This window comes from Struthio camelus, chromosome 2 (assembly GCF_040807025.1).
Source record: "Struthio camelus isolate bStrCam1 chromosome 2, bStrCam1.hap1, whole genome shotgun sequence".
Classification (NCBI taxonomy): Eukaryota; Metazoa; Chordata; class Aves; order Struthioniformes; family Struthionidae; genus Struthio; species Struthio camelus.
In genome coordinates, this window is record NC_090943.1 from 27562398 (window position 1) to 27590287 (window position 27890).

The following is a 27890-nucleotide window of genomic DNA, read 5'->3' on the forward strand; positions in this document are numbered from 1 at the left end:
TTGATAAAAGAAATTAAAAAATATAAAAAGAACTCAATGAAATTTTATCAAGCATGAAATGCAGTTTTAACAAAACAGGGATTTGCTGAAGTAATGTTTCAGTAAGGAAGGAAATACCATTGACTTTATTACAGCTGCCTAATGTTTTCCACGAACTGCAGAAAATAATTCATTGTATCTTAGTGACCTACAATAACAGCTGACTGCTTGCACTTGATGGAAATGTGATTTGTGCCTACTAAGAATTAACTATTTAACTTCTCCATACTCTTCTCTCCAGTGAGACACCAGCTTCCTTTGCATTGTTTTGAACTGCTTCCCGAGATGTGAACCGCGGGAAGCACAAGCATTGATTGCTACGCAATGTTCTTTCGTGAATAAGAAAAACTATGGGCAGACTGCATGTTTCTGTGAGCTGTAATGCTCATGCTGGGCTTTGAAAGGACTGCACATAGAAGAGGCCCCTTTTAGACAGTCACCTCAAAGGCTCTAGAGCATAATAAATATAAAGGAATATTTCTGATGTTTGCACATGTGCACACACATGCACGTGCATGCAACATGCAACGCATGCACATGCTCAGCAGCAAGTTCTGAGGTGAGAGCCTTAGAGAAGACAGAAGCAGTGAAGGTTCAGGCACGGATTTGATGAAGTGACGACATAAAGGGAAAAGCAAAAATTTGTCTAGGTAGCAAGGAGAAAAAGGAGTGGGGACGAGGAAGGAAGAAAGGGAACCAAATCTTTGTCTATTGAGATTTGTTAGAAAATTTACCCCCACTGTTGTCACTGTCTCTGAAAGAGAGAAGACGGATGCAAGCTGTCCTGGTGCAACTAACTTTGCCAGAAGTCCAGCAGATTTCATGTTAGCCATATAATATCATCCCTTCATTTTATAGAGCATGTTTTGCTCTTGCTCACCAACAGCATTAAGATATTGTATCACAGAATCACAGAATCTCTGTGTGTGTGACTCATACACATCTCTGAAGATAATACTGTATGTACATACAATATCTACCCACATATTGTAAAACTGTATATGTAGATACACCATATATACAGTATCTACGAACATAAACACCTATATTATATGTATATACAACAGCTAATGGATAGCAACACTGTATAGTAGGGAAGGAGAATTTGGCTGGGATTGTGTGCAAACTGTTACTTTAATAGGAGGAGACCTGGAATCCTTCATGTCCACTCAGAATAAACAAGAATGAACATACCACGTTCAAATTTGTCCAGTAGAGTATGCTCCCATAACCTGCATGAAAAATAGACGTAGACCTAGTTTAATTTTAGCTCTATATAGCATGTACAGAGGATGGCTTCTTCACACTTGAAAAGCAGCTATATACTTTTGAAATGTGCTCTGTTCTCTAGTCTTACTAGTTCTAATTAGGATAACTGGCGTGAATCCAGGATTACTTCCACCGGAGAAGTACACAAGGCAAAATTAGCGCAAGAAGACCCCAGATTCTCCTTTCCTCCATGCCTCATTGGTGACATTTTGTTTTATTCTTTCAGACGTGCGAATGGAAGGATTACTACATGTTACTGAAATGAAAGGAAACTGTAAGCAAGAAGGTGTTAAGGCATTACCTAAATTGGAGATTAGCCAGTTTAAACTGGTTGAACCACTCTATTGCTTAAATTGCTACAAAAGTTTAGATCTCCACTTTATGTGATAGTCAGAAAATAATACAGTGAAGGCTGCAATGGCTCTTACCAGTGAAGAAACTAGTTTCCAATTCACTCATGTTATGAAGTCAGGGTACGACTCATGGCAAAATGAAAACCATTTCCTCAGAGATTTCTCTTTTAAATATTGGCTAGGCCTGCTTATCAGATGAGCTCTTTTAATATCAGAGGCCAAGAGAACACGCCTGGGATTCAAACCTATTCTTTCTCTGTAACATCTTTACTTCTTGATTTCATTTCCCATATTTTGCTTAAAGCAGCAGACTCATCATCAGTTGCCTCTAAAGATTAGGAGGATTGCGTCATAAAGGTTAGGAAGATTGATGCTGGAAAAAAATCTGTGTTTAATGCGTCCCTCTGCACAGGGGGAGAGTTCCATTGTAAAGTTCTAACAGAAAGCCTGCTAACTACCAGTCGTGTATATAATAAAAAGAAATGCATTTGGTACCCAAATGCAACCAATCCAAATGACATTCTTGGAAATTGGAGACCCAACATTTAAAGCAGTAAAGTAGCTTCTCGTTTTTCTCAGGGATTATCGCAAACGAGAGAACAGGTGTCTCAGCAAACAGGTGAAAGACAGTGCTTTGCAAGTCAAGCTGAAATCAGTCTCAAAGAACATTTGAAACCCCTAGGTGAGAAGGAATATGTCAAACCACAAGAGGCTTCTATCATGAAAAGTTTGGCTCTCATGTCACTGGGAGGGCACTCAGCAAAGTTCCCTAGGATTGTTAAGTGCTTTATTGTGCTTTTTATTTATTTTATCCTTGCTTCCCATCAAAGGAAAATGACTGAGTAATTGCTGGGTATGGCCTACAAATGTCTCAAAGAGTTCCTTTTTATTGAGCTTTTACCTCATGAAAAGAAGCTTATATTCATATAGACTTACATTTTTCCTTTTCAGGTGCTTAAATGAACAAAAAGAAAACATCGAATGTAAAGCTTGCTATACAGGTTCAAACTGATGGCCAGTTCATATACGTGACAACAGTGCAAACCAAATTCTGAAGAGGGGGAACACGTCATTGATCGCTGTGTCGTAACAGGCCTTTCAGATGAATGTAACCCATGGCTAGCTTATGTGGTTCTTACGAACTAAAGGTGGATATTGATCTAAAGGCGGATATGTCTTACTGATTTTGTCTTGCTTAACCTCATAGAAAACACCTGTATCATGCAAACTGATGGCCTGAGCCATTTTATAAAAAACATTGTTTTTTTTTTGTCTCAGTGGATATTCTAATAGAGTGCTTTATTCATTCACTGCATAGAAAATATCTTTCAAAAAATACTCATTCTTTAATTTCACTAGATCTACTCTTAGGGATATAAGAAGAGAAATACAGACACCTAAATGCCTTTTTCTACACCATCATCAGAATCATCAGAATCAGTTAGAGAATAGCAAGAAAGTTATATTTGCTATATAATTTTTGAGCTTGTGTGACCTTAACATTCATGGTAGAGAGGTATTAACCATTTCTATGGAGCACAATAATATTTACAGTACTATTCTCAATCCTTTCTTAGAATGACTTAATCTCTGGCTTGCTTTCTGATGAGTGTTAAAATGGAGCAGATTTTTTTCTAGGTTTATAAAAATACATAGATTTTCACAGTTAATTTGTAACAAATCAACAGGCACGAGTAGTTTGATTTCCTTGGCTTATCTACATTGACTTGTATAGGTCACCGTGTTTCTGCATTTTGCTTTCTTCCCTTCAAATTTTTCAAAAGCCTTTTTAGCCTTGATAACCTTAAATAATATCATGAATATCTGTGAAGGGTGTCATTTTGCTGTACTCTTTTCCTTCTTCTACCAGCCCTTGTACTGATTCTTAAGACTTTCAATTTCTTTCCATGTTAAGCATTATGAAAGGAATTCTCACTTCAAATAAGATTTCAGCAGATCCTAACCAAATATTGTCATATTATAGAATGTTATGTGTTATTATTCCAAAAATGCCTTACTGAAAAACTTCACTGCAACATCTGCACAACGGGTAGGAGTGCTCTAACAATATAATACCAGGAGATAATGAATGTAAATTTCCATACATGGGAAGGCATGGACAGAGAAAGTTACTTCTATTTCTCAAGCATTTTTTACATTTCCTATTTTGAGCCTACTCTGATTCAGGATGAAAGCCAACAATGTCAAATGAAAGTGAATGGAACTGTAATCAAGACAACCCACTGGCTGCATCTTAGGACTCACAAGAGCCCTGCTCAGTATTAATTAAAGAATATGGCATACATTCATACTTTTGTCCTAAAGGGTGCCTTCCAGATCAGCAGGTAGTTGTGTCTCGCACAATTTTTCATTCTTTTGTGAGTTGGGTATACAATGTTCAAAACCGTATGCACTGGACACGTTCTCTTTAATTGTCAGCGTAATTGTTCATAAATATAATTCTGAAGATGAGATGGTTAACTAAGTGTGTTAGGTGTCAGGTTACAGCCATTCTTAAATATAACCTGGGAAGTGAGAGATTATCCTTCAGCGAATTTACCCTTACAGAGATAAGAGAGAGTACAAGGGGTGGAAAATCAGCCTGTATTGCTTTCGACATCTACAAAGGATTTAATCAACGGCTGTAATGCAAGCTCAGCTTGGTGAGAGTTTCACTATCTGCTATAACATCCACTTTTTCTTACTGCAGCTTCTTAGCAGAATAGAGATATGTTTCGCTGAAACATTTAGATGCATGTAACTGCAGCTATGCCAATTACTGTATCACGGGTGTGTAGCAAAACACACCTCCAGCGTTCCGCTTGGTATGTCTTTAGTGAGGTGCCAGCTTTCCAGTCAAATGTAAAAGTCTAGAGGGTACTGGAGCATAGAAACCACAGTGGAATGCTACAATAGAAGAGTTAAGATTGGAAACTCTACAAAATATAAAACGTTAATAAATACACTACAAAGCTACCCAGTAAATAATATATGGTAATGAGCTGTATATTTGCAAGCTGAACTAACTGTCCATCCCTGGAAATATGCTCTTATTTTCTCTCTTGTTAAATATAGTTAGACCATGGGACAGTTTGCCTGTCAGGTGAATTTTTTTTTCTGCTTGTCTTGTGGAATATTAGAAATATATCTATGCCTAGATCTCCAAGCTAACTGCTGAAGAGAGTGCTGCAAGTCCTTATAAGTGACATATCTGGCGTTCAGCTGATATCATACTTGTCAGGGGCCTTAGCTAAAAGGAATTTGAAATAGCCAATTGGTAAAGAAACTGGAGTCTCTCACAGGTTGCCTCTCTCAGGGGCTTCGGCAGACTGTGGCTTCCACAGCTGACACCAAGAAGTTTCTTCCAGTGGTATCTGTCGGGTTATGCAGGACAGTCTGCCGCTCTCAACCCACTCTCAACTCCTGCAATCTGTTCTCCATAGAAATTAATACAGGCAAGTGGGAAATCTCTCTTTCGCATGCTAAAAGGGCTCAGTGTATGTATCTTGCTAGGAGCTGGTGCAGGCAAACAGTTCCTGGAATGGTGAGACAGCTCATCTATAAATTGATTTTGCTTCATTTCCACAGCTGCAAGAGCAGCAAGCGCTGGAGCCAGATGAGTCCAGAGAAGAGACTTTAGCTGCTAAAGGCTGGCCAGGAAGCCAAGCCACAGGCAGAGACACTGGTACATAAAATACATTCCAGTGGTTGGCATCTGGGCCCTGCAGCTGCCAAGCACACCCAGTGTGTGGCCATGGGTGTTGGCTTCAATACTAGAACATTTTGAGGAGGAGGCCAGCAACCAGTAACCAGAGAAGACAGTGCCAAGTTACTACAGAAATTATATTCATGTGCCAATTTGCTTGCTATTTCAAAAGACAAAATTTTATCTAGGAAGTATTGTTTTGAACATACCCACATGACAGTTAACAGAAATATGCTGATATTTGCTAGCGGGGGGAAGGGGTAAAATACTTATATGTGAAACGAGGCTCCTTAGGGCACGGGTTAACAAAACCAAACGATACCCATTATACTATTCCTTAACTAATTCACAAGTTTCCCTAGAGACCACAGCTCTGCTGGGGGACACAAGTCTGGTGTATTTCTTTCCAAGATACAGTGCAGGGAGAATTATATAAAACAAAGAGAGAGGTAAAATGAAAAATACGCAACAAGGCTGAGCAAGTTTCAGCTCCAAAGACAGACACGGTATGCTGTTAATAGACGAGCAGGTCAGAGAATCATGTGAAAATAGAAAAGCTGTATTGAACCTCTAGAATATAACAGAATTGAACATATTGCGTAAGGTGTTCAGCACATCCAAATGGCTGCTTGTCACACAGGTACAAGCTGTACCAGACTGTACAGGCAGCAGTCTTCACTTGGGAGTATGTCACAACAGGCGATTATATTTAGTAATTGTTAAGAGGACTTGGGGTCAAACTCTGTGCAGAATCCTTGCATCTCTCATGAGACTATGACAGTGCTGAAGTCTACAGAGCAATGTTTGAGCTACCTTTAAAAACTAAAACCCCTCAGGTACTTTTGGAAACAGTTGAGCTGTGCTAGCGTTATGTTTCACACAGGCTAATTTACCAATCAGATCACACGTTAATTAGCCAAAGGGATGAGTGTTTTAAACGCAGCACTCATTTCCTTTGAACAGGGCTTGAGCACAGTGCTCCAGCAGGATTTTGCAGGCTCTGTCTCCCCAAGCCCAAAAGCAATGTTGAGTGTAGTGCTTCTCTGAAGGAGACCCTTCTGAAAACGTTAAGACTCGGACCTTATTACATCACGTCTCACAAATTTCTCATCCAATCTTCTCACTTTGGAGCATCTGCAAATTCAGCTAGGAATCTGAATGTCAATCAATGGTTTTCTCGGGCTCCATAATCATTCACAACAATGATTTTGTTAGTGAAACTTGAGCACCAGCTCCACTGAGGATTTCCAGGCCAGAATGGAATCAAAGCCACCGAATTAAGCAGATATAACTTTACAAGCTCATGGGAAATACTAATTGAGAAAGACAACATGGTCAATGGAAAGAAAAAAATCCAAAGCTTGTATCTTATATGAACTTGAATAAACAAGAAAGCTCAAATCATGCCAGAAATCTGTCAACAATCTGCTGTCATAATTTTCTGTGAGATCTTGACTTTTATATGCCTGTCGCATTCACGCTATAAATTGGTGGTGAACTCCTCAGCAGGCAAGATGTAACAGTCAACCTAGTTAGCAGGAATATTTTGTTAGCCCAGTTAAAGTCTGCAAAATGAGAAGCAACTTCCTTAAATCCAGTTTAACTCGATAATTATTTTGCCTCTGAACATGGCTGTTGCATAGGGATTAAGTGTCTGATTTTAATTCCTTTATCATAAAAGAGCATTTACTCACCAAATTATCATGTTGATGTCAATATCAGAAATACTGTGTGTATCTCAGAAAAGCCTGTGAATTCAAATGGTAATGAGATCTTTTCTTTTCTGTTTCTGCGTTACTGGAATAGACTGTGTTGCACTGGGGCTTCTTAACAGTATGCTGTCTGTGGAACAGATGGCTGAACAGACTGAGTTACTGATGCAGATGCAAAGTTGACACAGGACCATCTCCAGGCAGTGATAATAGAGACGGATGGCTCTGGAACGGAAAGTTCACACATTAGTGTGCTTTACTGGCACACTGCAGAACCAAGTTCCTGACATTTCAGCTCAACCGCAAGAAAGTTGATTTTTCTTTGCTATTGCACTCATTTTATGTTTCTTCTTTCTGTGACACTTGCCTTTTCATGAGGACTGCTGCTTGAACAAATTTCACTACAAAGATTAGTTGTGTTTGCTTGTTCTTCTGTGGAAACTCTGCTTGTGAGACTTGAGAGAAACAATTCAACTAGGCTGGACTTTAAAACTTGATTTTATTCCTCCTTTTAATAAGACTATCATTCCTGCTTTATCCTTGCCTGTTCAAGAGGGCAAGCTGATATACCAACATGTAACTTCTAAACAATCCATGTGGCCACACTGACCATCATTACCTTGAAATTTCAATCTCTATTTGGGAAATTTCACGTATGAAATTTCTCAAGAAATTTCCTGGTCATAAGTTCTGAAGTGAGACAATGTTCAGACAGAAGGGATTAAATCTTCATTGCTGCTGCTGACAGAAATTTTACCGTGGATCTCAGCTGTGGGTTTTTTATATTCCTCTGCTGTGCAGTTCACTGATCAGTCTGTCATGAGGTGGTAATTCACACAACATTGCATTCAGAGTATTGACTACGTCTGGGATAATCTTTGTTACTCTCTGTTTCATTTCTTAGATACTGCATCAACAGTTGTACCAGAGCTCACACTTCCTATCACACTCGTAAAGGGAATCCATCCTGACCTTTTGAATTTGTACAGTTTGTTCTCTTTTCTGATTTCCCTACATTAGTAGGCTTAAATACAGGAGTTATCTTTGAAGAAGGCAGGAAGCTAGCTAGAGGGCAGGTACCTGCAATCCCCCACCTACTGCTAAGGCAGCCCTCTCCCACTGCAGTCATAGCTGCACTGAAGTTGGTGATACAGTTCAGCTCCGTCTCTGTTGAGACACAGCTTCCAAAACAGGGCCCTGCAAAAACTGGTAGTGCCCCGAGCTCCTCTCAGGGAGTACAGTCGCAGAGTGGGAAAGAGCACGTTTTTTCATTTTGAGCTTTTAAGCAACAGCAAAAGAACAAGCAAATGCCTATGAAGAGGAAGTTACAAGCAGTCTTGTGATAGCTTACATAAACTGAAGGTTTGTGGTTCAAATAGGCAAAGGGAAACTAGGAAAAAAAGCTTTCTGCAGCAAGGAGTCCTCAACTTAGAGCAACGAGGATTTGTCACAGCCAACGCTTCCCTGGCTGCAGGGTGGGCTGTGCTTCTGGCTCAGAGCGGCCCAAAGCGGGGAACGCGGCGCGGTGCCATGCTGGGCGAGCGCGCCCGTGCCGCCGAGCCGGGCGCCGTCCCCCCGCGGGGCTCCCGGCCTGCCCGCTCGGAGAGGACGCACAGCTGCCGTAGGCCTTTTTGCTCAGGATACGCTAACCCCTGCCATGCTCCCTTCTGGATGGGGCCTGCGTGAAGCACCTTGGCTATCCTGCCCTTGGAGCCGCCTTCGCTCCCGCTGAAAAAAACCCAGGCTGCGCGCTGCGGTCCCGTCACTCTTCTTTCCTTCTGCTCGGTGTCTGTCCAAAAAGGCGATGGTGACGGACAGCGCCTGCTGCCTGCTCTTAACATTTAGCCCCCCGCTGCCCCCCCCCACCCTTGCAGGTTAGTTTTGAGCTTTAGCCCGGGAGGGCGCCTGCTCCTCACCGGGGCGCTAGTGAAGTCAGCGGCGCGGCAAGGGGGGGGATGTCGAGAAGGGGCAGGCCCCGTGCAGGGCAGGGCGGCTTCACCCCCGCTGAAGGATTTTCTCCCCAGACGGTGCCCTGGCCACGTGCGGGGTGGCATCCTCCTTAGTCCTCTCGCAACGCAGTGCGCGAGGAAAGGACTTGATATGGGGACACGCCGGGCACCTCGCCCGCCACCGCCGTCCCCAGCGGGGCCGGGGCCGGGAGCGGGAGCGGGCGGGCGCGGCCCTGCGCGGGGCAACAGCGCCGCCCGCCGCCGGCGCTGCGCCGCCGCGGGCAGCCCTGAGGCGCGGGCGGGCGCGGCGGCGGCTCCCGCCCTGCTGCCATTTTGCGAGCGAGCCGCGCGCAGGCCGGACTCCCGTTTATGGCGGGCTGTGGGCTGGGCTTTAAGAACTAAATAACGCGCGGCCTTTCTGTGGCGATGGGGGTCGCCGCACACACCAAAAGGCGCCAGGATCACGACTCGCCGAGTACCGCGCCGCTCGGGGCACCGTGGCGCGTCCAGCTCAAAGCGGGCCCTGCGCACCGGGCGCTTCCTGGCCCCCCGGGCGGCCTTGGCTGCGCGCGTCGCCCCGCTTTGGCCTGGCGCGGAGGCCTCGGCAGAGCTTCGCAGGCTCATTTTTGTACGAATCATCTGGGTTGCTCCTGCCGTGCAGAGCTGTGTCTCTGCCTCATCAGCTCTGTAAACAAGCCCAGCTCTCATTTGAGCTAAAATTTCCCCTCCCTTCATTTTCCCTTGCCAGGGATGCTTTAGTTTATTGCAGCCTTAAGTCTTGTAGGTGTCATACACACTCATGTGAGAAAAAACAACCTAGAAATAAATAGGAGCATATTTCCAAAGAGAAGGCTTTGAGCCAGGTGGTTTCTGTTTGATATGAAAGTGTAAAGTATGAGTAATAGATATATTGCTCTTCCCATCAATTAGAGATGGGAGTAGGACTGAAAATGATTCCTGCTAAGCAGTGGTGCCCCCCAAAGAGGTCAGAGAAGAGAGCGTGGCAGACTTGCCCCTGGACTGTTACTGGCCCGCAGGTATACCTGTAGTACAGTAATCACTGCAGATTAAGAGTGTGAATTCAACGTGGATATCGGAGTAACTGCAACACTGTCACTTGCAAGCTGTGGAAAAGAACAGCAGTGCGAGAGAGAGGCCTTTTCGAGTTAGCTTTCAGAGTCGCCCACGGCATGCATTGCAGTTGCCTCAGTGATGCAACCAGGGCGCTGGTCTGTTTTATTAATGGAATATATGAACTATATGATGAGTTTTTCAACGGTGTTTTAAATTTTAACATGCCAATATTAAATTCTTCTCACATCTCTGCGATAAGTGCTTATGACTATCTTCCATTTTACAGGTGGAAATAAATAAAATTACTTACCTGATGTCACATGGAGAATAAATGATAAACTTGAGATTTCAGTTCAGGCATTCCCAGATAACAAGTTTGGTGTGCTCATTTGCCTACCTCAAATTTATACAAAGAGTTGTTTTAGGGTTTTTTTCTGTTGTGGAGGGATGTGGAACATCTGTTCATTATAGGGAAAGATCAGTAAAAAATGCTGAATCATATTTTTGGGTCATATCATATACTCTTACAGAGATGTGCTCAAATCTGGGGCTGAGCCATCTCACAGTGGATAGCTGTTGTAAAGACGTGCTGACAGCAGGAACGTCACAGTGTATAATCACCGTGGCCTCTGAAGAGGAAAGACATGCTCTTGGCAACGTACTTCATTACCATGTTATGTTGTAATCCGATAGATTTGTCAGGTGCCACTGAGTTTCGTATAGCTACTGTATGGATGTAGAGCATCCTCCATTTTCATAGACACATTCTTTACATAGGTGAAGGAGATGAGGGTGACAATAAAGCTAGCTAATTTTTCTCTTTGACAATCTAGAGGTGGGACTATGGCATTAGTAGACGTTGGCAGAACTGCAAAGAAGAAAATACCACAAAATAGTCTTTATCTCTGCCTCTAAGAGGTGCGCAAAATCTCCTCCAATAGCTGCAATCTAGCCAGTCTCCACTATGGATGCTTTTCCTGGGAATATAGTTAGGATGGCGTGATATTTTTGTCCTGGGTCCAGGATCCAAGGGAAGCTCTGTGATCAGTTGTGCATGTTCATTACTGCTGTGGGACCTCGCGGCTGCCACCTGGCATTGAGTGATTTGACACGCTCCGTTCACCATCTCCCCTACCTCTCCGTACTGGGTCAGCTGCAGGTGGAATCTAGGCAGGAGGCTGGCACAGATCCAGTCTTTTGGACGGACGTGTGAGAAGGAAGCGCCTGGTCATTTCACAGGCAGAGATGCCACGGAAGAAAGGCCAAAAAGAGATTAAAAGGAGGAAGTGAAGGTAGTCCTTGCTGAGCATGGACCAGAGGCCCCGAAACAGTTTGTGTGCTTCCCAGACCAAGCTGATTCCTCTGTGGCATAATACCCAAAATAAGTATGACTCTTCTGTACCTGTCCACGGTGCAGGAGCAGTATCACATCTCATGTACATGGATGCAGGGTAAGATCGCTCCATTGCGTTGCATCTGTATTTATGGTGAGGGTAGATATATTTGTGTGGGGCTGGTCCTTGGCTGGTAAGTTCCCTTGGAAAAATTTGGGTGCAACTTTATGCAAATACAGCTAAACTGCTTCCCAATCACAGATGGCTCAATGTCTTTGCACCACATTTCTCAACACATGCAGTTCCAGATTAAGTGTGCAAAAAGCTAATTCAGAGCTGACTGCACCCTGAAAAAAATTAAAGAGATAGTCTGGAGCTCTAAACAAAATCCAGACTAGGAAGGGCAGTTGTGGTCTGTATACCACAGTATATATACTTCGTATATATACTACATATACACACTGCAAATTGTACTAGATATCCTGCACAGGAAGTTTAGTGCAAACATTTTGAAAAACTGTGTACTTTATACCTGGTGGATTTGTTTTGAGCAATCTTAAATTTATTGCGAAGGAAAAGCTGTATGTTGCTAATGTTTCCACCACAGCGAAAGGATAGCTCCGGTTATGTTAGGTCTGGACTCTCCCTTTTCACTTTGCTATACAATAGGAATGTGGACAGTTACTTGAATACAGTAAAGTGTCTATGCTGCCTTCGCTGCCTGGGCCTTCACTTCTGCAAGGAGAGAGATAATTGCACGGTTCCCAGGAAGAAAGTAAGTCCTGGAGGCAGCAACAGTTGAAGATATTTAATATAGAAAATAATTATTTTTGGTTATCTGGATTAAACTTAAAACTTAGCTATTTAAATATTCAATCTATTATGATTATTGAATAATAATATATTCAGGTAGTTGATGCAAGTGAAATGGGACTGATGAAAAACTATTTTTTGAGATGTTTTGGATGTCTGGTATATGTAGGAATAAGAGTATAGGTACAGTAGGTAAAGCAATAAATTAAAGAAACGTGGTTGTTTAAAGGTTTTCTCCAGCTCTTAGTATACTTTTCAGTGCTATAAAAATCTTTTTACATGTAAAGATTTTTGGAGTTCACATGAATCTTTATTGAAAAATAACTGGAAAATCTGATACATAAACTGCTTTATGATTTTTGTATGTGCATTTCCCAGCTGCATTTTATAGCCTTGGCATAGCAAGCAAATAAAGAAATCAGGTGGGAAAGCGGAAGGTGAAAGAGTTAATAGAGTAATAGGAAATGTACAGTTGACAGTTCCCCTTTCTTAGGAGTCTCTCAGGAATCTCCATTCCTTCCTTAGGAATCTCCATTCACATGGGCAGAGGGAAGCACATATTTTTGTTGCCTTAAAGACTGGCTTTTTTATCTGAAACTATCACAAACATATTGGCAAAAGAATAGAGTTGTTAACAAGCCAAAAGGCAGAATAAAAAAAGTATTTTTTTTGAATTTCATTTGAGAGGAAAATGTCATGATTTTGGGGGGGGGGGGTCTGGTTCATGTTGTTTTTGGGTTTTTTTGGTTCCTTGAGGTTTGTCAACACTGTAAGCCATTAAAATATCTGACAGGTAGGAAAGGTCAGTTTTAACCAAAAGGCATTTTTTAATGATAAAACCACATTCCAGGCATAGTCTCAGTTGTAATCGAATAGACAAGTTCTGCAGAACTTGACTAATTCTACTATCTGTACTGATAGCTCTGTGCCCCCAAAAGCCATCTCTCTGCACCAGTTTGGGGTATATGAGGAAACAGGACTTTTTGCAAAGTCTCCTTAAAGTCAGATTTTGCCTCTGGTTCTTTGCAACTGGAAGGATTGGGGAAATGCAGGCCTCTGCTGTGAGGCCTTCAGAGCCACCAAAATTTACGGGAGGCTGAGTAGGTGCATAGATCATTTAAGGAGGGGCAATCCTAGGCAGGGGATTTTGGTCTTATCAGGTCTTTATTACCTAGCAATCATGGAAGAGTAAGTCTGGAAGAGAGCTTAAGAGATATCATCTAGTCCATTTGAGAGTGGATCATTCATTGATTTTTCTGTTGATTCAGTCCATTTTTCAAGAGGCAGATTCCTGTGATGTCCCAGTCTATCCCAGTACTTCACCACTTCTGGTGATAACAGTGTTGTACAGATGCTGTCTTTGCAGCAGCCTTTGATCTACTGGAGGACAATTAGCATGCCCTCCTCCACCTTCTCTTTTCTAGGGAACCTCTGTTGGTTCTGTGTTTCCTCACAGGTCCTAGAGTCATTGCTTTGGCAGCACGTATTGAGAGTCTTGAACCCAGGAAATATTTCTGGAGGAAATCACCCTCCACAGACAGATAGCTGGGGGACTTGGCGCACTGCGCACACCTCTTCCCCTGGCTGTCTCGGCTGGTGTGGTGGCAGTCTGCCTGACAGTGGCTGTCTTTGTTCAGAGTGTACTGCTTAACTCTTCCCCCTTCTCAAAACCAGGGTTTCCACACAGAAGAGGACTTCTGTGTGCCAGTGGGTTCACGTCCCTCTCACTGCTTCCTCCCTTCTCATCTACCATTAAAAAAACCAGGCGGCATAGGCTCTTCCAAATGGGAAGGGCCTTTTCATGCAATTTTCTTTCAGCCCTTGCAAAGCCCACATCATCCATTATCGGGCTCTGAACCTGTACACCCACTGGAAAGGCCACTGCCACTGGAGCTGTCCCCTCACATAGGCTTGCCTGTCTGTGTGTCACCCTGTTCCAGTTTCAGACTCTGTCTCTATAATCTTAAAAGCTGGTCCTGTCCCATCCCATCCCATCCTGTCCTGTCCCACTCCATCTTCTTCCCCCTTCACCTTTCCCACTTCCCTATTCTTTGTGTGCTTTTTTTATTCCATCTCTCCCCTTGAGCATCATGGCTCACCAGATCTATCTTTTGTCCTATCACCTTCTGCTCCCTGTTTCTCAGTTCTTGTTCCCCCTTACCTAGGTAGTCCCTGTCACTGCTCCAGTTCTGAATCCCAGCAGCCATGCTCCAGTCTGCATCAAGCTCTCTTTAATATAAATTTTCCTCGCTGTCAATAGTTGTGAAGTCCCTCCAGGTTCAGAGACCTCTGTCTCTGAATTTAAACAGGGAAGGAGCCTCAGTGCCCTCAGCTTCCAGCCCCTGGACACTGGATGCCTTGCACTCCTCCGGGAGCAGATTCCAGCTCTCCTTCTCCTGCAGAGGAGTTCAGAGTCCACAAATGCTCCTTGGGCGCAGCGGGGATCCTGGCTGCTCACCAGAGGGAGCTGCTGAGATACTGTTGCCGTGATCCACAAAAGCCAGATTGAGTTTCCTTGGTCCTCCCCACCTTCCTCCTACTTTCTTGCAGACCTGGCTTTGGCTCCTGTACATTTGAACCAAGCTCTTTCCTCCAGGTATCCAGACTCAGCACTGAAAGCACAGGGGTGAGCTCTCAGTTTAGACCTGGCCATTTGCAGCCCAGACCTGCAACTTCTGGGACTGTCATATGTGTATAAACTCTGCTGTTAAAATCTTAAGTTTGCATATGCCCATATATAAATGGCAGTCTTTCAGTCCTTGCAACTTGGTGAAAGTACGCTCATGCAAGCATACTTCCTCTCACCTCTGCCTTTTGTCTTCTATCAGAGTAAAACCTTTTTTAAATACTCCTCAAAAGAATGCCTGAGCAGGCTGGAAAAAAGTTGATAGAGTTGTTTAACATGGACAATATGACATATTTTTTTCCTGACCTCACTCTTGGAAGTTACTGAGCCCTTTGGCTTTAATTAACAGAAAATAAGTCTGAGGCAGATGTTTGTCATGGGAAAGTTTAGTTTTCAAAATGCAAAGATTAACATAATTATGAGGCATGAAGAAAATGGTCTTACAAAGTAAAGGAAAGTAATTAGAAATACTAGTTAAAAACAATTCTGCCAGCCTTTGTATGTGATATATATCATCAAATACAGTTCATACTTTGCACAATTAAAGATGTTATCAAACATTTATATTTATTACTGAGCTACTGCTGATAAAAATACAATTTTATAACAAACATTCTTATATATAAACATAATAAAAACTATATTTCTGTAAATTCACACAGGTGATTAGTGGAGTGCCTAGCATGTAATATGCTCTGTAAAATCCCAAGTGATATTAGTAAACGTCCCTACTACACAGCTTTTCTGAGTTTGAGCACAAAAAATCCCTTGTAATTCTTAGAGAGATGTGAATGAAGAGATTGACTGACTGAGATGAAGACCAAAGTCTTCATTTACCATGAACATATGGCAAATTTCTTGCTGTAAAGCTTTATTTGAGAGGATAAATGGTTCAGTTATAGCCTAAGGACTAAGTATAACAAATAATCAATTACTTAGCATAGTTCATGTAGCATGCTATATGTGATAAAATATCCTATTAGAAACAACGTGGCTACAGGATAACATGAAGTATAGGATTAGTGAGAGACATTCATTGTTACAGGTACTCACCAAGACAAATACTTTTTGGCTAAAGAGCAGTCTGGATTATATAATAAAACTCCTTTTCCCTATTTACAGCTAAAAGAAGAGCTGTACTACAGCTCTTGCATAACCCTATCCCAGAGCATACTGTCTAGTAACATTTGAAGCTATGAGATCTAAAGTAATGAAAGAAGTTACTCTTACAGGTGGAGTTATCTATCCGTGCACAGACTTCAACTGATAAAAGAATTTTCATGACTCCATGTGTAACTCAGTCATTTGCATGAAGGATTTTCTTCTGTGCACATGACTGTAGATGTAAACTGTGGTCTGCAGGTTGTTGTTGTTGTCGTCGTCTTCAGTTTGGTTGTATTAATCTTCTGCTGATGTATCACTTATTTTGCCTACCTCCTTGCTTGAGTCTAAGAGCTAAGCAGGCTGGTGGGCTGGTCAAAGATCCAACCTGCAGACCTTACTCAGGCGGTTTATTGCATTGAACTCCGCTGGTTTTCTTAATCTTATGCACACAGTGAAAGGTACAATACTTTGACCTCCCAGATGGTATTGACTTGTTGTTTCTGGTGTTTCCCACTAATATATTTTACTTTTTTGGAGCATTAATTCTGTCTTAACATAACGGGCAATTCTATACGCGTGAGGAAGTTAATGCGTGCAATCAGTGACCATTTAAAACATTTTAATTGCATGCATTTGTAAAGATCAAACTTGATAAGAAATCTATTGCTGGAAGTAGCTCAGGGAGTTTATAATGAAAAGAAAGATCCAATCAATTTAATATAAAGCAGTAGCAGACCCACCAAAAATGGAAAAAAATCTGTTTAATATTGGCTTCAAGTGCCAACTGGTATATCTGCTTTTACTATAGAGCAGAAAGTAGCTGTATCTTTGGGTACTTGCACCTAGGAAGGGAAAAGACCAGCGCTTCTGTCCTCCCACGAGATGTACAGCTTGGTTATTAATTTAGTTCCATATACAGGTGGATTACATTATTCAAGTATGCAACAGCAGAGGACAAAATGCTGCTTTGCAGATGAATGGCCTTTTCATTCCTCTTGTGCCAAGATGATACCAGGTACAATGAAGCATCAGGCCATGTTAAATGATACATGTTTTCTAATAAATGTTCCTTGTTCATATATCGCTTATACAGAAACATGAGGATAGTGACATATCCTTCTTTAGGAGTAGTGGCAAAAAAAGCTAATAAGATAGCAGGGTTCTGAAAAGAGATGGTATTTCACTTTGTCATTACATATTCAAAATATTTTTTAGAATTCTCTTTTTTTTTCTGAATGGTTTCTCATGCTTACATCAACCAAAGAAGAACTTTGAGCAGTACTGACAAGTTTACAGAAATAACTGTACCAATATTTCAGTCTGATTGATTGTCCAAACAGAGATTATGACAGCAGGGAGACAATTCTGCACGTGACTGAAAGACTAACATAATGAGGAAGGAAATATAAAGGATAGCCAGAAGTTGTCACTTGCAATTGTTGACAAAAAAATGTTGAGGATCGTTCTGTCTAAAGAAGCCTTGTGGCAGCAACATTGGAATATCTATTGTTTTAATGACAGACTTTCAATGTTGTATGCCAGGAGACCAGCGATGGAAAACCCAAGGTAAAAAGACACTCTTTCTATGCTTAGGCCATTTTTCAGCCGGCATGAGGGAACCGGCTGCACTGGTATCCTAAAGGTTTCATTACTGCCATAGTCTACATAGATAACCCTACCCTCAGCTCTTCCATCCAGACGAAGCAAAAGGTCTTGAACAGCCTTTTCCTTCCAGATATTTCTACTCTGCCAGAGGGTTTTCAATTCCTGTTCTGGAAGTGAACTAAAAAGCTGATCTATTTTTCCTTTGTGAACAAGTCTGTTCAGGCCACTGCCTTTCCCAAGATAGAAATGAGCCAGGGGTAGCCTGGAACGACGCAGGGTTCCATAGAGCTCTTTGAAGGACTCATTTAAATGCCTAACATAGCTTGCCATTTTCTTGGAATCTTCATTTAGTTTTCTATTTTCGGGCCAGAACAACAAGGAGGCTAGGAAGAAAGGCTCTACGCAGTGTGAAGTCGGTTCCACTTTCTGTAGAATATTTAGAAGCTGATTTCTCAGCTCCTGAAAAAGATATAACTTGGTGGATTTCGGTTTAATGCACTTGAGAACAACATTTGCCAAAATCAAATTCTGTTTTTCTTTCAGAGTTGCTTCTGAATTCTCCTCACATAAAAATGCATATGCAGCTACTATGTCTTCTAGTTCTCTGTCAGCATTTCTGCGATTTCTGTGGAGGTATTCCAGAAGTCCAGAAAATGAGTCTGCTTTAGCAGCCTCCAGACTGTGCTGGTATGCTTTCTTACGCCGAGACAAGGGCCACGTCGAGACCTGTTCATTTTTCAGTTGCTCAAAATTGGAATCGCAAAATACTCTTGTGTATTTGGTAAAACATTCTTGAACCTTCTCCCATATTTTTGCTTCAACAATTTCTTTTTCATTGGTCTGTGTTTTGAAAAAGACAAAGTAATCTTCAAAAAAGTCAAATGCCCTTTTCAAACGTGATTGCAAATTATTTAAGAAGCTGGAATAAGGTGTAAGGGCCTTAGATATTTCACTTTCTGTGTCAGAGGTATCCATCTTCGAAACACTATTTCCTGACAGATACATGGCCAAGTTTTTTCTACACCATGAGTCATCTTTGCTGAAAAAAGGAAGACGCTGAAGGATATCAATAACATAAAGACAAGTTTCTATCTCTCCCTGATAACCAGCAGTATTGTATGTGTAAAACTTTCTTTTAAGCTTTAGCTGCTGCAAATTTTGTTCAGTGTCTGCATTTTCAGCTTGCTGCTGCGATTCTCTGAAAGCCTTTGAGGCGTTCTGAGCAAGTTCCAGCATATATTTCAGTTGCTCAACTGTCATGTCTGTACTCTTTGTTTTGTGCTCTATCCAGTATCTCAGCTTATTTTTATAGACTTGACCTAATGTATCCGATATGTATGAATTGTGCGGTGCTCTTTCTTTGGCTTCTTTGGCCCAGTCCAACGCAGAGTCAAAATTCCTTTCTTTATAGTAGAAGTATCTTGCTAGGGCTTGGCAAATGAGACTATTTTGCTTAAATCTTCTGGATCCTTGTTTCAACACAGATTCCACTTTGGCACACTTCTCCTCCTTATGAATGGCTTCAATTAATGGGGAAAACAACGTGTCTGACTCATCACCATGCTCCTTACGCTGTCTAGTAATCAGCATAGTTTGTATATCACGAATAAGTGTGTCTTTCCTTAACAGAGTCTCATAAAATAAATCCTCTTTCAATAACTGTAAAGCAATTTCACTTTTAGACAAGCCGTAGGTTAGTTTCAATTCTGCTAGACAGCGACATGCTATCAAGGAGTGAATGATACGCAGACCTTTGTATCTCGTGCATTCCTGTACCTGAGCATATATTAGAATATTGGAGCAAATTCCCATCTTTTCTATCAGTTTATCTTTATTGCAGCCAATCTCTCGAGAATTAATTTGTAAGAATTCTTCACATATTGATATTGAAACTGTAGATGTTCTTACATAAGAGTTTAACAGTGCTAAATAGTAAATAAGCTGTGCTGGTTTAGAGGTAGTATCAAAGTTATTCAGGGTATTTTTTACCACTGTTTCAATGTACTGTGGATCAAAGTTTTTCTTCATAATCATAAATGAATAGAAATTGTCAGGATTTGAATGCTGCTTTTCAATATCTTTTAGTTTCTGATCAAAAGCCCTTTGCTCTTTTTGAGAAAGCAGATGTTTTAGAGAAATACTGTTCAAAGAATTGATAGTTGAATTTTCATCAGGATTCTGCGATCTCATACAATTTAGAATGATCACTAATGGATTTACACAGTGAAGGTCTTTTTCTGTTATAGCTTTCTGAATTTCTTTCTGCAGAATATAGATGTTTTCTTGCTCTTCAAAATCATCTACAAGAAGTAACACTGGTGTATAGCCTGTAGAGTTGTTTGCTCCATAGGTGATTAAAGTTGTCAGTTGTGTTTCAAAATCACTTGTTCTGTTCTTCAGAACAGCACACCTGAACTGCTTTCGGTGATCCCAGAGCATCTGCATAGCTAATGTTGTCCCGCCACAGCCTGGGTGGTGGTAAAGATTGATAATTTCTACAGGTGATTGATTAGTGCTGTGAGATAAAGACATAACTAGCTGTTCGAGCTTTTCATAACCATCCCTTCTGATAAAATCTGATGTATATTTTTCAGAAGAGAAGTAAAAATTCCACCATGACACTTTACCTCCTCGATAAAAATCTTCTTCCCGTTCTTTCAGGAATTTTTCAAATTGCTCTGGATTCTTCTCTATCTCTGTGTCTTTGCATTCATTTGCACAAAGGATTTCTAGTGCTGCCATGGAGTCTTCTTCCTTCTTTAGAAGAACAGTAGAACCACCAGCAGAGGGTAGAAGTCTTTCAGAAGATTGTGTCACTGATTTTAATTTTGTGATGGTACCATTTACCATTTCTAGGGTTAAATTTGAAACACATCTGGCTGAAAGCTCTTCCTCACTAATGCTTCTAGCATGCAGAAGATCTTTCCATCGCTGGTATGTACCTGCACCAGTGCAAATGCAGAGCATATCTTCCAGTCCCTTTAATTCTTGGTAAAATGTAATAAATGTCTCAGTAAGGGGATCCACTGAATCTTCCACTGTGGAGAGCAAAAGAAATACTATTAAAAACTTCCCACTCTGTTTTACATCTCTGTGTGAAAGAAATGAAATCATTTTTCTGACATCAGCAGCCCTATCTCGTTGCCATGAGAAAGGATCTAATGGTGGGTGTTTATTGCCTTCAGAGCCTGATCTGCCATTGCAGAAAATCCAGTTGGTCTCCTGATGCAGATTTAACTTTTTGGCTTGTTCAAAAACTGAACCCTCCTTGTTTTGATAATGTTCTGGGAAGCGGAGTTTGGCATTTCGATTTTTTTGGTAAGTTTTGAGTACACCATTCACTTCTGATTCAAAATCAAAGTCAAGCACGGCAAACCATTTTATTTCCTGCAGAAAGTCTAAGTGCACTGTTTGACTTGAATGGCACTTGTTTGTTACTAAAATGTAGTAGTCATAATAAGAGTCATCTAGCAAGTCCTTGTTACCAGTGAGTAGACTAACTAGTTTTGGTCCTTCATTCCCTATCTTCTTTTTCTTTAAGGTATATTCTTCCTCTGCATTTTTACGATGATCTGCTAAAGATGACAAGGTAGATTTAAACGATTCAAGTTCTTTTGAATTTTGAGAGAGATTTCTGGAACTAGCTCCATCCCGGATGAAGAAAGCCTGTTTCCAGGTCTTACTGCCATATTCATACGTGTTGATTAAGAAATATTTTGCTTCACAGAGGGAGTGTTTTGGAACTACATCTATTTCAATGATAAATGTATCTGATAGAGTTCCATTTTGTGATAATATTTCCACAAATCTAGGTTCTCTAATGCAAGCTTTTGCAATCTCAGCATACTTCCCAGAAAAGTACTTTCCAATGTATTTATTAAAATGGTCAATATATGCTTCTTTGTTGGTAACTTTTATTCCTTCGATTTCTCCATGTGGCTTATTACTGACTCCAAAATGGATAGTACCATTTGTGCGAGAGTTCATGCAGGCTGCAGCAAATCTAAAGACTTCATTGCTAAATTTCATCATAATATCTTCTTCTTGTGCCTTCTTTGTGTTGGTGAATAATTTGAATTCATGAGCTGGATCAATGAGATTGAGCGGTCCTGTTTCAGGGATGTTAAGAATATTATGGTGTGTATATCGAACACCATCACTGAAATTATCAAAAGGATGTGGCATACAAGTCTTTCTGTTTGGGTGCTGGTTGCTTGACAGGGATTTCTCTGATATATCCTCTTTGCCATCTGACTTTTCTGCTCCTTTGTCTTCTAGAGTCTCAGTTTTAGAATTCTGTGATATACTGGCATTAAATGACCAGTATTTCTTCTCACACTCTTTCTTTGCAATTTCTCTGTCTTCTTCTTCTCCATCAGGACCATGTTTGGTGTCTTCTTGTCCCACAGCTTGGTTTGAACTTTCAGGTAGAATGTTATTCTGTCTCAGGACATGAATAATTTGAAAAGCAGGCCCATAAGTTAGGCCCATATCTACAAGATCCCTTTTATTTAACAGCCTCAAAATAGAACCAGTCACGTCTTGGTTAAACAGGATTTCTGCATACTTCTCATCAATCTTAACTTCTTCGATTGCCCATTGCCTGACTTGCTCTTTTGTCCAGTCGTCAATATTTTGATATAACTGTGATTTTGCATTTTGTTCACTGTTAGTATTTTCCATTCTTTAAAGAAAAAAAACCACATTAGTAAAAACATGTTTTGTTATTTGACTGAATAACAATTAATTGTTATTGAATAACATCTATGAATTAAATAATACATTTTTCCTTGCTGTTATTTACCATTAATTTCTTCATTAGTATAATCTGTCACATGGAATATACTAGTTCGGCTGAGCTGGGGAATGCAGGCAGAATGTGAAGTTGAATCGTACGTAAGGCATTTGCTACTTCTAAGATACAGATTTTAATTTTCTTAAATAATGATTTTATTTTAATCCTGTTTTAAAATCAGTTCTGCAACTGACGCTGCACAAAAATTGTGCCTGATACCTATTTGCAGTAATTTGGACACCTGTTTGTGGTCATATGGTCTGTCAGACACAAAACACCATCACAACGGGCTCTCGTTTGCAGTCTGGTAGAGAAGCAAAATCAAATGCACACAGAAATGCAACCCTTTTTTCACCTTCAGATGTGGTCAGGTACACAATTTGAATATGATTATCACTGTGAAGAGACATTGCAGAGGAAATAAACTGCTGTGGTTACTTTATTGTTGCTATTTTGCAAATGAAAGGAAAATCTTTTCCATACTACCATTTAAGTACCTTTTGGCATACATTAAGGTTTCTCAAATCAAACAAAATCAAATAGTGAAGCAACATTTGTAGAGATGGTTTTTCCCACTTAATTTAGCTTTGCAATGAAATGACTGTTTCACCTCAGCAGCCTAACTCTGACTTGCAGCAGCATAAACTCATAAGCAGAATTAATACTTGTTAATTGTCCTACATGGTTATTGGATGCAGGGCATCTAACTGGGTGCTGCAAGGCATACTTTCTGGGTGTCTTGCAGGCCATGCAAATGAACTCTGCCCGGGTTTTAGAGTCAAACAGAAACCGTGGAACGCGAAAGAGGAGAGTCAAGCCCAAACTAGAGTGTCCTGTCTACTAACAAGCTACCTTAGTGAGCGCTCTGTCTTATCTAATTGTGTTGTGGGAGAACTGACAGAGCTCACATCCATCGGTTTACAAAATGCAGAAACACTCTTCCTTGACTAGCAGGTGCATAAACAGAGAAAGGGTTTCATTTAGGAAACGCAGGACGATGAGTACGGACTTCAGAGGTGGGAGAAGCTCTGACATTCTCCCTCAGCTCTACGTTCCTTGATATAACTGCGAGCTGGGGTTGTCAGCTGCTGTGTTGCCTGAAAGTGTCACTTTCAGAATTGAGGTGGATAAAACCTGAAAAACAATGTGATTTAGCTACCTGATGATTGCAGTCTCTTTTGAAAATCCCACCTCCCAACTCTAAGTATCCTACCATTCTGGTAATAAGCTGCCCTGTTTTCCCCCTCTTAAAGCACAACGAAAGTTACACTGTGTACAGATCCTAGGATAACGCATGATGAGATCGTAATATGCAATCCTTGGTATCCAACCCTATCAGAAATTATGAAAATGCTCCTCTGACAAGGTCCCTGCTCCACCAGCAGCCTTGTCCTGTCCGGGCTTCATAGCCTCTCATGACAGTGGCTCCTGCTTCGTTTCCTGTTGCTGCTGCTACGCTTGGCATTGCTGCTGTTGCTGCCACCTTGCTACTGTGCGGCTGTCGGCTGTAAGCCCTTGTCATAGCAGAAGTAAAAGATGATGGCGCAATTAGCAATGATGGTGCAGGAGCATAAGCAATTGAACAAGCAGTGACAATAGAAACAGCTTTTTCTAAAATTGAACTTTAAGACATGGAGCTGATATATGTAGGCATGAGTCATTAATAGCTGAATCCACCAAATAACAAACCATGCTCTTGCCTTTTTTGTATGCAATCTTTGAAGCAGTAACAAGTCTAATATTTAAGGAGCTTGGAGGATCAAGTAGCAGAAAAGTAGATCTCGTACTATGTCACCAAGTTAAAGAAAGAGGCAGCACTATGTCTCCAAACACCTGAATAGGTAAATGCACCTTGGAGGAACCATCTAATCTGCAGAAGGTTTGCTCTACTGTGAATCACCTCAGCTTCTTCACTACAATGTGTGGGCAAACATTAGCCAGGTGCCCAGCTAACATACCTCTTCTTAGGATAGGGAGAAAAGCACAAAGACAGTCAGGGATTTATGAAATAGCATCTTCCCTGATTGCTTGAAGTTTTTGATGTGCTCTGCAATGAAGATTGTCCTATGCATAACAAACAGAAATGGAACTCTTATTTAATAACTCTATTAAATCTCTAAGACAGGGAGAAGAGCATCTTGCAATCCACTTGGTCTTAGAAAAAGTGGACTTTTTGCAAAAGCTTTGAAAAAAGAGGCATGATAAAATAAAATAATTTCCTTTAGAAGGATCTAATTTTACTTTATCCTTCTGCTTCCTTTGGGACAATTATATTCATTTATCTGAAATTATTACTTTGTTATGGAATTACACCCAGCTACAGTTGCCGCATTAGTGGTAATGGTGTACTCTCTGTACCTTACCTTTTCTTATTTGTAACTAGGTCTTCTGGAGACAAAATGTCTTCTTAGATTTTTTGGTGAAGAAATTTTGTTTCCTGAAAGAAAAGAACCCTGGGTTATCTAAGCTGCCTTAGCAACATGCCTTCCTCAGTCTATCATTTGATTTTCTAAACCCAGTATTTAGTGAGAAGTAATGGTAAAGATTCCTCATAACTAGTGCTTGAAAATATCTGTCCTTCCAGCTTCGGCTAGGCTGCCTCCTAATTTAACTAATGAGCCATGAGAGTAGAGATGAAAGGGGCTTTGCAGGCCAGGGAAGCTTGCAGTTGAGCCACTGCTGCCTTTTCTCTTCATAGACCCTCCCCTTTGCTCACAGAAAAAGAAGGAAAACCAGGTCCTAGTTCTTCAGAATGCCATACTGAAAATGACATGCTCCAGAACTGTTCATTAATAGCATGGTAAACACATATTGTAATAATATTGGAGGGAGGGATAGACTCACTGTTTGCTTTTATTGCAAGACTTAAATTGCTATCGTGTTGACCAGTAACTTGGCCCAGGACACCAAGAGACAGAGAAAAGAAACCGAAACCAAAGCGCTTCCTTGATTCCGAGACTGTGTGCAGCCCAACAATGTAAAAGCATGATATTAATTCCCACCAAAATTATTCCCTTTAATACAGGCACAATTTATTCTTACATAAAAGCAAATATTGTTATGTGCTTTAAAGCAGTTACTCCATGTGTAATTGTTTGGAAACCCCGCAGTGAAAGAAAGCTCCAGAATGGGATACTTTCATTTCCTAGTCTTGATGCAATGTTTCTAAGTTGCATGTTACTGGCTAGATAATGATTCTGGCCATCTGAAATATTTTAAAGATGATCTTTTCCAATGTGGAGTGACTCTACCACTTTATTTCTGCAGAACAGTCTTTAATGAAGGCATGTTCCTTGGGATTATTTCACTACAGTCTTGTAACAGCCACCTTTCATGTGCAAAAGTTTAACAGAAGATTCAGAAGACATACATTATGAGAAGAGTTTGTTTTAGGAGGTTCCAGATCATCTCATGTATAAAATTAATGTCTCGGAAAAAAAGAAATGGTATCAGACTAAGCCATCAGTTCTTCATAAAATATTCCAGCCCCTAAATAAATATGCATGTACTTACCATGACTGTTCTGTCCTGCAGTTTTCCCCTGTAGTTGTTCAATAAATGTGTTTTGTTCAAGCAGGAAATACAACAGCTAAAATTTGGTTGAATTCCTCTTCTAAACCATGAAACGAAACTAAAATTAGTGTATAAACTTCTAACAGAAGCCTGCCCAGCAGAAATAGTAGGAGGGAGTGTGCATCTCTAGTCATATGATCAGATTTCCCCAATGGTAAACACCCATCTTTAGGGGAGAGGAATAACAACTCCTGCTAGAGAGTATTTGTTATTCCCAGCCTTTTGCTCCTATGCTCCTACTCTGTCCTTCTAGTGCTGTGTCTAAGATGCTGAAGTTAGACCGGGGGTGTCAGAAGCTGAGTGCACAGAGGAGAGCAGGAAGTAGACGTGGGGAGTTTGGGAGGGCTCTGCTTTCTTCCTCCCCCTTCCTGATACAACATTACCTTGAGCCACTATCTGGAAACCTGGAAAATTACACAACACCCTCTGAGGAATACTTAGATCTAACAGTATGCAATTAATTAGCCAGGTGGGCTCAAGCCCGCAGAACTTTCCTGGAGTGGAAGGAAAAAGGGGAAATAATACAGTTGACTCTTCTGGGAAATGTGAATGTTCTACAGTGCAGGCACTTCTGAATAACCAGACCTACTGACCTTCTCTTAGGTCTTCTTTGCTTGCTTTTCCACACTGCATGTATGTTAGATTATTCCTGGGCTCCTTCCTTGGAGCAAACAAACAGCTCCATTTGAAATGGAGCTTGGGTATAGTTCTTCGATAGTTTATTCCAGAGATATTTTCCGTTAGGCAGTGTGCTTCTATGTGCTTATATGGCACCCTGCATGATCCTCCAACACTAGCTGAACAAGCTTTATGCAGAAATACGCTGGTATTGGTTGCTTCTGCTTCCAGTGTTTCACAGTGCTGTCACCAGTCTTGTAACTGCCCTGTTTTTTCATCCATTGCCCTTGACTGACTTGACTGACCATGATAAACAGCTGGCATCTAAGGAGGACAATGGTAACCATTAAACTATAATTGTTCAGAGGAGTGGCAGCAGGAGTGCTCGCCCAAATAGGTTTGTGGTGTGTGTTCGATCTCATGGATGGAGAGGTTGCAAATCCTTCAGAACAATATCTGTCCTGAGAACTGGATAAGGTCACCAGGGTACTGCAAGATGTGATATTTTGTTATGAAAAGATCTACTCATCAAAGCTTTAGGCCAGTGAGTTGTTTTAGAAAGCAAACAGCATCTCCCGCCATCACAAAGCCAGCTGTGGGGAAGCCAGCATTTCCTCCAGGGGACAATGCTGATGATAATACTATTGCCTTTCCATCTTCCATTCGTATGTACTGTCCCTGAGTATTTAAGCTACACATATTTCTTAAGTTCCGGCATTGCACTCTTCCTCTACTGCATAAATTCTTACGTGAAAAACTGTGTCACTGTGTTGAATCTCTAACCGTTGCACTTTTCAGGAAGGTTTCCTAAGCAGATGGTGTGATATGGCTGAACACTGAACACTCCCATATAGTCTCATACCAACATTAAGGGATGCAAACTAATACTTGAGATGATGTAATAGAAGCGTCACCTTGCTGGGCTATGATGCAGCCCACACATTATTTTAAGCACTCTGATATGAAAAATTATTAAAAAAAAAATTACTAGCTTTGACGCAGCAACTGGGGCCCAGAAGACACCAAGTGCCATGAAGTGTGGCACTTTAGTCTGCTTTAGAGGCTGCCAGCCTTGAGCAACATGGATGTGAGCCATTCTGCACCCTTTTGTTTGGGGGACAGTGACTGCTGTTTGGAGTAGGTGCCTTTAGTTATACAGACATAACCTGCCTCCCTAGAGACTGTTCAAGTTTCCTCCTTGTAGCTGTGTGTACTTGCTGAGGCAGCTGGTCCCTTCTCATCTATAAGAATCCAAGCAATGGGCAAGTTGAGCTGTTGCCCCATAGCTGTTGCTGTCCATATCCAATGTGACCTGTAGAT

At 41.1% G+C, this 27890-nt stretch overlaps 1 protein-coding gene across 3 annotated transcripts; it reads right to left on the reverse strand.

Annotated features, from left to right (window-relative positions):
• Positions 1–15232: 15232 nt before the first annotated feature.
• LOC104143690 (sterile alpha motif domain-containing protein 9-like) lies at positions 15233–26259 on the reverse strand. 3 transcript variants are annotated; one of them, XM_068934842.1, is made up of 3 exons: positions 25893–26259; positions 24743–24816; positions 15233–22268 (listed from the first exon to the last, which is right to left on the reverse strand). In XM_068934842.1, exon 3 carries the CDS (start codon positions 22265–22267, stop codon positions 17483–17485), a length of 4785 nt encoding a protein of 1594 aa, XP_068790943.1. In that variant the 5' UTR covers position 22268; positions 24743–24816; positions 25893–26259; the 3' UTR covers positions 15233–17482. The 3 variants fall into 3 exon arrangements, 2 of the variants coding, with proteins under 2 accessions (XP_068790943.1, XP_009672623.2); XR_011139613.1 differs by lacking the exon at positions 15233–22268 and adding an exon at positions 23758–23893; XM_009674328.2 differs by lacking the exon at positions 24743–24816.
• Positions 26260–27890: the final 1631 nt, after the last annotated feature.

Coding starts and splice junctions, on each gene's coding strand:
- LOC104143690 (XM_009674328.2), bottom strand. CDS start 22,267: ATGGAAAATACTAACAGTGAACAAAATGCAAAATCACAGTTATATCAA.